The 13,391-nt window shown below is 32.3% G+C and overlaps 1 protein-coding gene across 1 annotated transcript; it reads left to right on the top strand.

The window, feature by feature from the left end:
- Positions 1 to 2,849: 2,849 nt before the first annotated feature.
- Positions 2,850 to 4,434, top strand: LOC131076376 (ubiquitin C-terminal hydrolase 12-like). The gene is made up of 4 exons (XM_058013517.2): positions 2,850 to 2,925; positions 3,262 to 3,427; positions 3,680 to 3,840; positions 4,289 to 4,434. Exons 1-4 carry the CDS (start codon positions 2,850 to 2,852, stop codon positions 4,432 to 4,434), a joined length of 549 nt encoding a protein of 182 aa, XP_057869500.2.
- The last annotated feature ends 8,957 nt before the right edge of the window (positions 4,435 to 13,391 follow it).

Below are 13,391 nucleotides of genomic sequence, written 5' to 3'. Positions count from 1 at the left end.
TTTGAGCTTCCAAAGTCTAAATGTCCAAATCTTAAATACCATAACCAATTTTCATCCTTAATTTTTACTTAAAATATAACCTAAATTACTATTGTAGTTTTCTCTTCATTCTCTTGTGAGTTTATTGAAGAGTGTGCTTGAGAAAATTCTAGTTTCAAATTTGTTTTTAGCCTTAGTAAAAACATTCTATTTCAATGCTCATTTGAACCTTCTCTAGAAGCTTATTGTTAGAAAAATTGTCTAAAATTTTGGATTCTTTTTTCTTGAAAACCATTTTATACACCTTTTGAACAATTTGCCCAATACTCATTAAGTTATGCTTAAACCCATGAAAAAATACAAATTGAAATAAACTTTTTCTTGTCCGTTTTGGTTAGAATGTCAAAGTTTCTTTTCTCATAATTGAAACTTTGATATTATTTTCTGATGTAAAATCTCATTTTACACTTTCATCCAAGCATCGAAAATAACTCTAAAATGTTGATGTTATCGCAGCAGGAGATATCTTTCCTGATTGCTATCTTAACTTTTATTAACACTTTATTTATTGCCTTATTCATCATTGTCTCATATCAGTGATCTCTTATTATTTTTTCACTAACTATAGTTTTGGTTGTATTATCAATATTCCTTGTGAGGATTTCCTTTGTTTGTTAATGTCTATTTGTTAATGGATAATTAAACATGGTTGCCTATCAGGTGTTAGTTATCATACCGCCTTCCTCGTTGAGTCACTTTGATTAGGGTCATGTCTTTGCACATCTTTCTATTTGGTTATTTATCCCTTCAAATGGGGACATTAGAAGTATTTTGAGAACTTATATGTTGTTCACATACTATGATTCCCGTGTATGAATTGTTGTGCACATTTGTGTGATGTCATGGGAAATAGATCTGTTGCGTGGATCGACAAATTATATCTTGTGCACATTCAGAGATTTCTTGAATATTATATAGGTTCTTATTTGCTTGACGTCAACATCTAGAAAACTAGAAACATTCAAACCAATCATAGTTTTAAAAACCAAATTCTGATAAAAAATCAATATTTTTAGATTGATTCATATGTTTAGAAAAGAAACTTAATGCTTTAGAATTGTTGCATATCAAGGAAATATTATTCTGTACTTTTAGAAATCTAAATTCTAATTCAAAACTTAAAATGGTATCAGAGTGGGTCAAATTAAAGATCACGATCAAAATTGTTTAAACAACAAAATATTATTCTCTTAGGGCATCTATCTTTATATCAAAATGGTGAACGGACTCAAGGTTGAAGATAGACTTGATGGTGCCTCTAACTTCACCTCTAAGAAGTTTAGAGTTCTAATTGCATTAGAAGAAAATAATATTCTTGAGTTTGTAGAGAAAGAAGTCCCTGAGCCTTCTGATGAGTGAGAAAATACAATGAAGGAAGAATGACATGAAGGCCAAGAAGATATTGATTGATTCCCTGAAGGATCACCTTGTACCTATTATATCCAAGTTGAAGACAACTAGATAAATGTTCAAAACTTTGGAGATATTATATGAGATTAATAACACCAGTAGAGCCCTTTCTTTAAGGAAACAAATTCATCACATCAAGATGGCTAAAAGAGATTCGTTCATCTCCTTCTTCATGAACATTACTGAATTGAAGGATCAACTTATGCTATAATTCTTCTTTTCAACATGTTCTACAACTCTTCTATAGAGTGACTATATGACTACCACAAAACTCTCTTCTCAAAATTCAATTAAAAATTCTTCATATACTTTACTGTAAACCTAAAATGATCTTCATATAGATCTCACTTATTTCATTATAGATCTTCTTATGAATTTTTTCTTCAATGAATGAACAATCTCTTCATCAAATTTGGTTACACATATCTTTTTCTCTCACAATTTTGATCTTGAGTGGTGGACCATATATTCCTTCTTCCACAAATTAATTATTGACTATATAACATTTTATCCAATATATTCTTTTAAATATCCTACTTTAAGAACTCTCTTGAATATTATCGCCCAACTTCCATGTACTTTCTTAGAAATCTACATATTATTCTTTACAAATTTTCTTTAGATATTGTCATTAATCTGCTCTCAAATTCTTAAAAAGTATGTTTTAATTTTTCTCACAAATATGCTTTATAGAACTACCTGAAAATTCTTCACAGAAAGCCACATATACTCTTACTTTATAAGGTCTTCTACTCTTACTTTATAAGGTCTTCTAGTCATCATATTTTTTCATTTGTCCTTATCACCACACTTTACACCACGACGTGCGAACTCTATTTATACTTTCATGTTCTTCCCCAAGGAATCCAATCCCTTTTCAATAGTCATAGCTTTTGATGAAATTCAATTCTTTGTTCTTCTTAATGTTTGACCTTCTAGTTCAATATTTATAATTAATATAAACAAGGTAATCATTGCCTTTGGTTATTATTTCTTATCATTTTAATATTGAGAACTGCTTTGTCTTATTGCACTAGAGATCCCAACTTTGATATCTAGTCACATCAATATGTGCATTCTCTAAGCAATGAAGCCAATCATCGTTGAAACTCTGACTAACTCATATAGCATTCTTTAACATGAAATTCAAGTAATGAATTTCTTTCAAAATCAATGACAATCTTGCTTTTATAACTTTGACATCAATGACAACATTTCAAACAGATTCACAGACATTTTCCTACCTAAAATTGAGAGAACAAGATGTGTGCAGAGTTAATTCTAGGTTCACCAGAACATTTCATAGGTATTATTAAATTTAATCGAATGAATTTTTTTTCTTAGCCTATTTAATGCATAGACAAGTGGATGAATCGCTGTACTCTTTACTTTCAGTAGCAATGCGCCTTAGTTCTGGTCTTGGTTTCTGTCATTCATTCATGATACAAGAAAGGCTCCAGACACATTTCATTCTATGTTTGTTCTCCACTCTCTTTATTACGTGCTCGAATTTTGTCGATGCTAAGAGAGACACCTTTACTTACCACTTAAGCCTGTTTCATTCTTTCTAATTGCTGAATTTTGATACGAATGTCTAGAATCAATTCCGTGCAGAATTAAAGATAATGCTTATCTGTATTGGGAATATAAATATTAAATCTTTTAACTGCGAAATTTGCTAATGTTTCTAAAAAGCTTTTCACTCTTTTAACTCCTACGCATACAATATATTTGATCCAAGGAGTCAATATTTAACAGGTGGACATCTCAAAGCTTTAACTAATAAATTTACGAAAACTATTTTTGACACAGGTTTATCGCAACTCGACAGTGCCAGTATCAAAGCTGCTAGTGCCATTGGAAATCAAACTTATGAATATGCTCCTGCATTTAGATATACCTGGATGATTGATAATTTTTCAAGTTTAAATGTGAAGAGACACTACTCTGACGTTTTTACCATCGAAGGACTTAAATGGTAAGTGATTTTTGTTTGTTTGTGTTTCAGTTGTTTCAATTCTACTTCATTTAATTTCTTGATAGCAAAATCACAATCCTTGCAACACACTAAACATTAACTTTAGAGTTTGTGAATTTCAAAATCCTTAAGACCCTAGCAGGCTTCACAGTATGTAGATTTTAATTTTGATGTTCATTAGTAGGTTGTGGTTCATTTGAGTTAGGGATGAGTTAGTTTTGCGGAAAACTGAATATTGTTGGTATGAGGCAGGCGGCTGCGAATTTTTCCAAAAGGAAACAGATTTTTAGACCAGTTAGCTTTGTTTTTGGATGCGGCTGATGCGGCCACGCTATCTAATGGTTGGAGCCGACGAGTAAAATTCAGCTTGACTGTTATCAATCAGATGAACTCCACACTTTCTAAACGAAGAGGTATTTGATTTTTAATTTTTAAACAAAAAAATAAAAACTATCTTATATATTTTTAATGTTGTATCTTGAAAATGTTATTACATATATTCACATCAATGTGGATTGTAATGCTTCTCTCCAGATATTGGATAATCTGCATGGGTAATTAGTTTTCATATCGGCTGGCCAAGTTAAGGGGAAAAATATTTTAAATTGTATATTGTGGAAGGAAATAATCTGTACTCAGGATCGGGCAGATGAATTTTTTTTTTGATAGATATTTTCAGAATCGAGTTCCTCAAATTACTCATTAGGGATGTCATACGGAATCATGTGCATCAAACTTTTATATTTAAAATTTCTTTAGTTTGGTCCCTTTTTTTGGGTGCAAAGCTTTCACAATGTTATATTATTTAGAATGTACATCTTTGTGGCACAAAATGAAGAGTGTTATATGTTTCTAATGTAGGCACATGTTACGAGTTCAACTCTCGAGTGACCGTCTGGGGTTGCCTATCCGTCATGCCCCTTAAAGAACTTTATGATCCTTCAAACGGCTATCTGGTTAATGACACTCTTATTGTAGAAGCCAATGTTGTCATCCAAAAGGTTTAATAGCAAGTGACGATATGATTCGAAGGAGAAAACAGGGTTTGTTGGATAAAAATATACTTCTTCAATGTTCCTATCATTCGAAGGAGACTGGACCATGTTGTGGGTAATATGGAAGTGCTGGAGGATGTCATTGCCTGCGAGCATACTGTTCATTTGGACTTGAGTGTGGCAATTTGATTTGACTTAAAATATAAAACTTAAGGCCTAAATATTTTGCAATACAATATTTTCAAAAATGTTAAAGATTATTTGAAAATATTTTATTTTATTTACTTTAAGGACATAAATTTTATTTTTTATTGAAGGTTTTTTTTAAATTATATTATTTAAGAATTATTTTTTTTACATGTAGTTTAATTTTTATTTTTTAAGTTATCAGTCATTATTTATCTATTTCTTTTGTTTTATCTTTATTTTTGAAATAGTAGTAAATGCTATATATTTATATGTTAATTTCTAAAAGTTTAATTATTGTAATTTCAGTTTTTTCTTAATATGTATTCCTTGCATTTTTATGAATAGAGAATTACCATCAGTAATATATTACCTATATTTTGATTTGTATGAACACTCACAACACAAAAATCAAAAATTTGAAGTTGTCAATCAAATCCCCAAGAGACACGTTGCTTAAATGTAGAAGAGTTAAAATGTTCAGTTAGGTAAACTATGACCAGACACAACCCACGAACAATATTAGATATTCTAGGATTTCTTTTTTAAGTATTCATAAAAGTTGAAAGATTATATTGGAAAAGAATAGTAGTCCAAAGAGAGGATTGCAAATAAAAATAAAAGAATAAAACTATGGACAACAAGACGAAATCATGAAAAAAATTTAATTTAAACAATCTTGTAAGGACTACAATATACTAAGAGAGTATACAACTAGTTGAACTCAATTGACTCACAAATCATAGCAGCTTAATACATATTAAACTTGAAATGTTTAAATATATGTGAGATTTTTGACATATTTAATCTCTCCTTCATGAAATTGCAAAAAATGATGTTTAAGCTTATCGTGGCACCCATCTTCAACTAAGAACATAAAAAGATGAATTGGAACATGATGTCAAAGTTAAAATTTAGAATATCTACTTCCTAAAGAAAAATATTATTAGAAAAAATTGCTTGACATCTATTTTTTCTTATATGAAGTAGAATACACTAGCTAATAGAATCAACAATCACATTCTTATGAAGTCCAAAACTAAAGATCATTCATTTTTGTCTTTAATCATGATTAAAAAAATAGTATGAAAAATGATTAAATATGGTATTCCATTTCTTCTTCTTTTTCCACAATAGTGTCAAAAATATATTTTAAGCTTCGTCTACATTAACAATAAGGAAACTTCACTACCTGCAATTTCAAATATTGTAGTTTGTCACTACAAGTAGCTTATGATGTAAGATTTTACAAGTTAAAATTTAGTGCATTTGCGTCATCCTTATACTTCTAAATTTGAGCACTTGGGATCCTCCATTTCTTTTATTTCAATCTACAATTTGATTTGACTTGGATCTAATTTCATTTTTCTGGAATATTTTAAGGTAGGTCTTCTTCAAATGAAAATAAGTAAATGAATATTTGTCAAGCTATAACTGGTCCTCAGAGAAGTTGCCTTGGAAAGATGTGCAAAGTTTCAAAATAAATTCTATAGGAACCAATGACTTGAAAAAAAACCTAAAACCACTTAAACATAATATTTAACTTAAAGGAATTTTTAGAGCTACGCCAACCTATCTAGCCAAATGAGTTGAAATCCCAAATATCACAAACATGTCACACTTTTTCTTAGCATATTGTATACTAAGTAAAGATGGTAGTTGATGGTTGAACATGATATCACAAAAGGATAATACACTAAGTAGAAGAATTAGAAAAGCTAAAACCATGTTGCAACAAATTGATCCTCCAATTTAAAAATTTAGAAACTTGTTTATAAACCTTGCATATGGATTGTAATGGGGATGATTCTTTAATAGAAAAAATGAGCATCTAAATTTTTATCTAGCTAACCCACATTCTGCCACCTATTATTTATATTAGCAAGTGATATTTTGTGACATGCCAAAATTTTCCATTGTTCACCTTTTGATAGAGATCTTATTATCCACTTTCTAGGGAAATAAATCCTTGTGTCTTGAAATCCAAAAGACCCAACACCCCTCTATATTTTGATTGTATATAATGAAACCAAGAGGAATATTTAAAACATTCTTTGCCATCCAAATTGGTCCATAGAAATTGACATACAAGTTTGTAAAGGTATTTGTATCCCTTTTGGAGGACATCAAACAAGACTAGTACTAAGAGATGCTTAAAAAATATAGTTTATTACTTGTATTTTACCAATTTGATTGAGAAGATCCACATAATTAAAAAATCTCAACTACATGTCTATCAATTTTTTTACCTAGATAGTTGTATGGTGGCATAGGCCTCCTAAATGCTAATGAAGTTGAGGCGCATAATAAAACATTTCTATATTTTGAAGGATATTTTTTATTACAACCAATTAAGTCAAATAAACCTTTACGTAAATAAAGAAAATAATCTTGGAGTTATATAAAACTCTACGGTTATTAGCACAAATTGACCAATTACAACTCTACTCATCGATCATTAACCATAAGTTTTCTTTGTTCACCTTAAATAAAGGTTATTATTAATATATGATACAATGGAGTCACGAGCTTTAATATTTAGCTACTAGAGGAAGAAAACCAACAATTGTTATAGATAACCTTGGGCACTCTAATCTCCTAAATGATATTTTAGATTTTGATTCTTTTTTGTTGTCTTCATATGTGACCTAAGAGTGTTAAGTTATTTCTTCAACCTTTTGTTAGTTTTAAAGAATTCAAGATGATTCATTATGTTCACAAATGTCAAAAAGTGATTGTCGTGCATGTAAAGGAGGGTACCTCCAGCTGCAACATAAACACTCAATAGATCATTACAAGCATGGTTAGAAAATTGAAATCAAATGAAAGATAAACCATGAAAAAGTGACCTATCACCTCCTAAGAGATGCGAGTATGGATTTGCTCTCAGATCTGGATAAGCAATCCCAGTGACTTGACTACATATAGAGGGGGGATTTAAAATGATGATGATATGCATACTAGATGAGATTGATTATGATAGATAATTCAACAATTATGCTAGAAAATGATTGACTAAGCTACATGATTCAACAATTATGCTAGAAAATGATCTAATTAAACTAGATCTAAGCTGCAATTGCCTATAAAAACAATGCTTGAATGATATTCTAAAATAGATATGCCTATAATAAAAATGCCTAAACTTATATCAAATGGGATCCTTTGTGCCCCAAAATGGGGAATATTTCTAGGATTTCCAAGAACAGGGATGAGGTGGCATGAATCAACGGTCAAGATTGAGTTTGAAGATATCAAGGGTGAAATTGGAGGAGGTTGGAGAAGAGGTTGGAGGAAGAGACACTTGTCATCTCTGTGGTGACAAGTGTTAAGGAGCCTTGCTCATGAGAGGGCAAGTGTCCAAAGGAGGAGACATGTGGCCAAAGTTCCATGCATCTCAAGGGGAGAATATCCAACCCATAGGAGGTTAGGATGTGAAAAATAGGTTAGGGTTAGTTAAATCCAAGGTTAGGTGGAATGGTTGAGGTTAGGAGATGGTTAGGTAAGGTGGTTAGAAGTTAGGAGGCATGTGGGTACTTTGAATTTAAAAATTCAAATAATAGGAAAAGACTAATTAAGTTTTAACAACTCACAAATTGATTTGTTTTAATTAATTAGGGGATTAGAAGAAATGAATTTAATGGAGGGAGGATTAATTAATTTGGATTTATTAATCAAAGGGAACTATTGAGATGAACCTATTAGATAAATCCTTAGATTTATTTAATAAGTAGATGAATGGGAGAATTTAATCAAATTGCTAATGAATTCGATCAAATTGGAAAGGGTGATTAATTAAATAATTGCTTATTCAAGTAATTATCTTTAGACCATTTTTAGGTGTATACATTTTGCCACTCTTTGAAGCGAGGTGTGATGACACGTTGATTCAATGAATACTCTCACTTTGATGATGATATTGGTTCAATAGGATGTCCCAGACATTGATTGCTAAATTGCAGTATGATTATGCCCCCTCAGGAGATCAGATGAGATAATTGACCTTTGGATTATTTGGATTGGTGCGAAATTGATTTCCCGATTAGAATTAATTTAATTTCGACAACTAGGGTTGGTGAAAATGCGAGTTCTTTGATCACTATGATCTGATTCTGATGATTGATAAAGCTTGGTTGATTAGATTGGTAAGATTGAGATTTAGTCTAGTTTCAGGAGTGACACTTCATGTATAAGACATAGATGATCAAAGGGTCTGGTTTCAGGAGCGATATATCTTGTATAAGACATGATAAAAAATGGTCGGTTCTAGGAAAGATACATCTTGTATAAGACTTGATAGATTAAATCAGAGGTGATTGATTGATATAACTGATAAGATTGATTGGATAAAGAACTGACATTTTATTGATATCATGTTGTAGGCAGATTCATATATGTTGATGTTGGCATATTTTGAGGGGGTAAACATAAGATTTGTGTTGGGTCAATAATATCTAGAGAGATGAGTTATCGATTTGATTGTGTATACACTTATGATGATACATTGATTATTCATGTGATAGATTTTCCTTGGATAAGATGAGCTTATGGTATCTCATGCAAAAATAGAATGCAAGATAAATGCAGATGCAAAATACAAGGGAAATGCAAGCCTACGATTGAACCAGTCACTTGGTTATTGTGTTCTGTCATCATTGAGCTTTATTAAAATGTGGGAAGTGAGTGCAAATATTGATGTTATAATTGAACCATTATGACCTGAGCACTACTTTCCTGGATTTTGATATTGCAAGTTAGCACAAGCCTCGAGGTATAATGTAACCAAGATGACCTGAGTGTTGCTTGCATAAAAATAGGCAGTATTAACCATTGCTATACACAAATCAGAAATGTCTTCGATGATACTCCGATGATCATGTCTTGAGACAAATTTTCATATATTAATGATTAATTTACAGACAATAGATAAGAAAAATATCATGTTCCTTCCTTGTTCCTCTAGTCAAAGACATCCCAGAGTCACTCAAAAATCTTGATAGCAAAAATTAAGATAGATAAGTTGAATCAAAGCGTGAAAAGCGTTATCCCAAAGATATCATCCATTGAAAAGTGTGTGATGTGTTTAGACTGACATTTGATGGTTTGATGGTTGATAAATTTAATCTTTTGTTCATGTTGGATGTGTCTCAGTTTTCGGTTGTCAAGTGTTGTCTAACTGTTGTTCTACCTGTTTCATTAAGCTAAAAAAGGATCTAAAATTTTGCCCCTAGCCAAAGTGCAAGATTTTGCCCCAAGCCTAGAAACAAAGTCATTATGATATACCCAATTATCCAACCATGGCAAGAAACTAGCTACGATGCCTACGTATGTCCAAGGCTTATTATGGATATGAACGTCATTGATGGAAAATGAATGTAAGGAGAAGGATACAGGAACTAATAGATGGAAGAGCTAGCTGACAGATAGCACCTATTTTCCAGGTTTTCACCCTCTATTTTTATTGCACTTTTTCTCATATTTGATTTTTTTATTTTGTTTTTTTTCACTATTTTTGTATTTTTTGATTTTTCACTATTTTGGGATTTTTCTTCTTTTTCATAGTTTTGGATTTTTCTTCTTTTTCAGACATAAAACTTCTTCAGATGCATGCTATTAATGAGTTCCTCAAACTGATCTCTGTCCTGTGTTGATGGTTGATATGCTCCTAATCCAAATACTGCGGTGACCACAAATGGACCTAACCATTTTGGTTCAAACTTCCTTTTCTTTTCTCGATCTGTCTGGTTTCATGGATTTTCTTTTAGTACTAGTTCTCCCACTTGAAAGACTCATGGTTTGACCTTGTGATTATAAATTTGGCACATTCTTTTCTGATATACCTTTAATTGATCAAAGGCATTTTGTCTTTGTTCATGGATCAATCCTAACTCTTGTAATCTAGATACCTGTTATTCTTGATCTAGGATAAGACCTTTTAATGATACTCGTAGAGAAGGTATCTCTACTTCTATTGGCAGTATTGCTTCTAATCCATAGACAAGAAAGAAAGGTGTGGCACCTGTTGGTGTGCGGATACTAGTATGGTAGGTCCATAGAGCAGGGTTCAATTGAATATGCCAATCTCTGCTGGCATCATTCACTGCCTTTTTGAGGATTTTAAAAATAGTTTTGTTTGATGCTTTTGCTTGCCCATTTCCTTGTGGATAGTAGGTGTGTAAAATCTGTGTTGGATCTTGAATTTCTCACATAGTTCTTGGACATCCCGATTCTTGAACGGTCATCCATTATCAGTGATAATGGTCATGGGTATTCCATAGCGATAGATGATTTAGTTCAAGATAAATGCAGCAATTTATTTTCCTATGATATTTGTGAGAGGTACTACCTCAATCCATTTTGTAAAATATTTTGTAGCTACTAGGATGAATTTGTGACCATTGGATGAAGAAGGATTTATCTTTCCATCTAAGTCAAGACCCCATTAATAGAAAGGCCAAGATGTTGCTAAAGCATGAAGTCCTTGTGTTGGTGCATGAATCAAATTCCCATGGATCTGACATTGTTGCATGTTTTTTCCATATGAAAAGAATCTCGTTCCAAAGTTGGCAAATAATATCCCAAGCGTATGAGTTTTTTGAAAGGATAAGACCACTTGAATGAGTGCCACAAATTCTATTATGGACTTCTTTTAAGGCCTTCTCAAAATTTTCTTGTTCGAGACATATTAAGAGAGTACCGTCCAAACCTCGTTTAAAAAGGTATCCGCGAGAAGAGTATAATGGGAGGATTGACAGATAAATTTTCTCTTTTGGTTCTTTGATAAGTCAGGAGGGAGGATATTATCTTTCAGGTGTGTGTAAGTTTGGCCATAGCAAGAGGAATCATGCCCAACAAGGTGACGTATAGTTTGAGAATCAGGACAATTATGAGCAGGGTAGAACAACTCTTCCACCAGGAATTCGTAGTGCTCTTGATTTTCTTGTGTCTGAAGGAGAGAAGCAAGTGTTGCCATGGGGTCTGCTACTTTGTTTTCATTCCTTGGAATTTGTTGAAAATTTATTTTGACAAAGTATTTCTTGAAATCCTCTACCATCTTTTTATAAGGCATTAATTTTTCATCCTTTGTTTGGCAATTGTCATTGATTTGATTTATGACTAGCTGAGAGTCTCCAAAGACTTGAAGTTGTGTAATGTTCCATTCTATAGCCATTTTGATACCTGTAACCAAAGCTTCATATTATGCTCTATTGTTGGTGCATGGAAAGCTTAATTTGTATGCTTTCAGAATTGTATGACCTTTTGGTGTAATGAATAGAATTCCTACTCTTGATCCATGCTGTGTATATGAACCATCAAAGTATAATTTCCTTTTTTTTGTCGTGACCGTTAAGATATCAGCATCAGGAAATTGAATGTGTAAAGGGTGATTTTCCTAAAGTGGTGCCTCTGCTAGTTGGTCGGTGATAACTTGTCCCTTTATAGATTTTCTATCAACATACTCAATATAAAACTCACTTAGAATCATTAACCATTTTTCTAATCTTCTTGTTAATGTTGCCTTGCTAAGAAAATACTTCAAAAGATTGATTTTAGCTATCAACTTGATGGAGTGAGAGAGTAGATAGTGTCTTAATTTTTTAGAAGCAAAAGGTACAGCTAGGCATGCTTTTTCTGTTACGAAATAGTTGAGTTCGTATCCCACTAGTGTTCTGCTGATATAGTAGATGGCTCATTCTTTTCCTTCATTGTCTTGTTGCACAAGCAGAACTCCTAATGATACTTCAGTGGTTGATACATACAGTAACAACAGCTTTCCTGGAATTGGTAACATTAGGACAATTGGTTGCATGAGATAAGCCTTGATCTTTTTGAATGCATCCTTGCATTGATGATCCCACTTGAAATTAATATTTTTGCGCAAGAGATGGGTAAATGGTTGGTATTTATCTGCTAGTTGAGCAACAAATCTTCTGATTGATTGGAGTCTTCCATGGAGTGATCTAAGTTGACTTATATTCTTGGAGGATTCCATTTCCATGATTTCTTTGACCTTAGTTGGATCTACTTTGATACCTCTACCTGAAACAATGTATCCCAATAGCTTGCTCGAAGTGACACCAAAGGCACATTTCTTAGGATTTAGTCGTAGCTTGTACTGTTCTAACCTATCAAAGATATTTTATAGTATTTCTATATGGTCTTCTCTATTGTAGGATCTGGCTAACATGTCATCCACATATTCTTCCATGAATGTATGCATCATGTCATGAAATATTATCATCATAGCTCTTTGATATGTAGCACCTCCATTCTTTAGTCCAAAGGGCATGATTTTCCAGCAAAACGTACCCCACGGACATGTGAAAGATGTCTTTTCTTGATCTTCAGGTGCTATTTTAATCTGATTGTATCCAAAGAAGCCATCCATTAGTGAAAACATGGAGTGTCCAACAGTTGAGTCCACAATGATGTCAATGTTGGGCAAAGTAAAGTCATCCTTTGGACAAGCATTATTAAGATCTCTAAAGTTTGTTCATACTCTGATACTCTTGTTTGGTTTAAAAATAGGAATGATGTTTGATATCAATTGAGGATATTCTACAGGCCCGATGAATCCTACATCTAGTAATTTATATAGTTCTGCTTTGACCAGGAGAGCGATATGTGGATGCTTCTTCCTTAATTTTTGTTTAACCAGTTTCGCTCCTAGAATGATATTTAATTGATGCATAATAAGCTCTAGATCCAACCCTGGCATGTCTGCATATGACCAAGAAAAATTGATTTGCCATCGTTTGAAGAATTCCATATATTGTTGCATT

This window comes from Cryptomeria japonica, chromosome 7 (genome assembly GCF_030272615.1).
Source record: "Cryptomeria japonica chromosome 7, Sugi_1.0, whole genome shotgun sequence".
Classification (NCBI taxonomy): Eukaryota; Viridiplantae; Streptophyta; class Pinopsida; order Cupressales; family Cupressaceae; genus Cryptomeria; species Cryptomeria japonica.
Note: the sequence above shows the minus strand (reverse complement) of the source record. Positions and strands in the feature narration are given on the sequence as shown.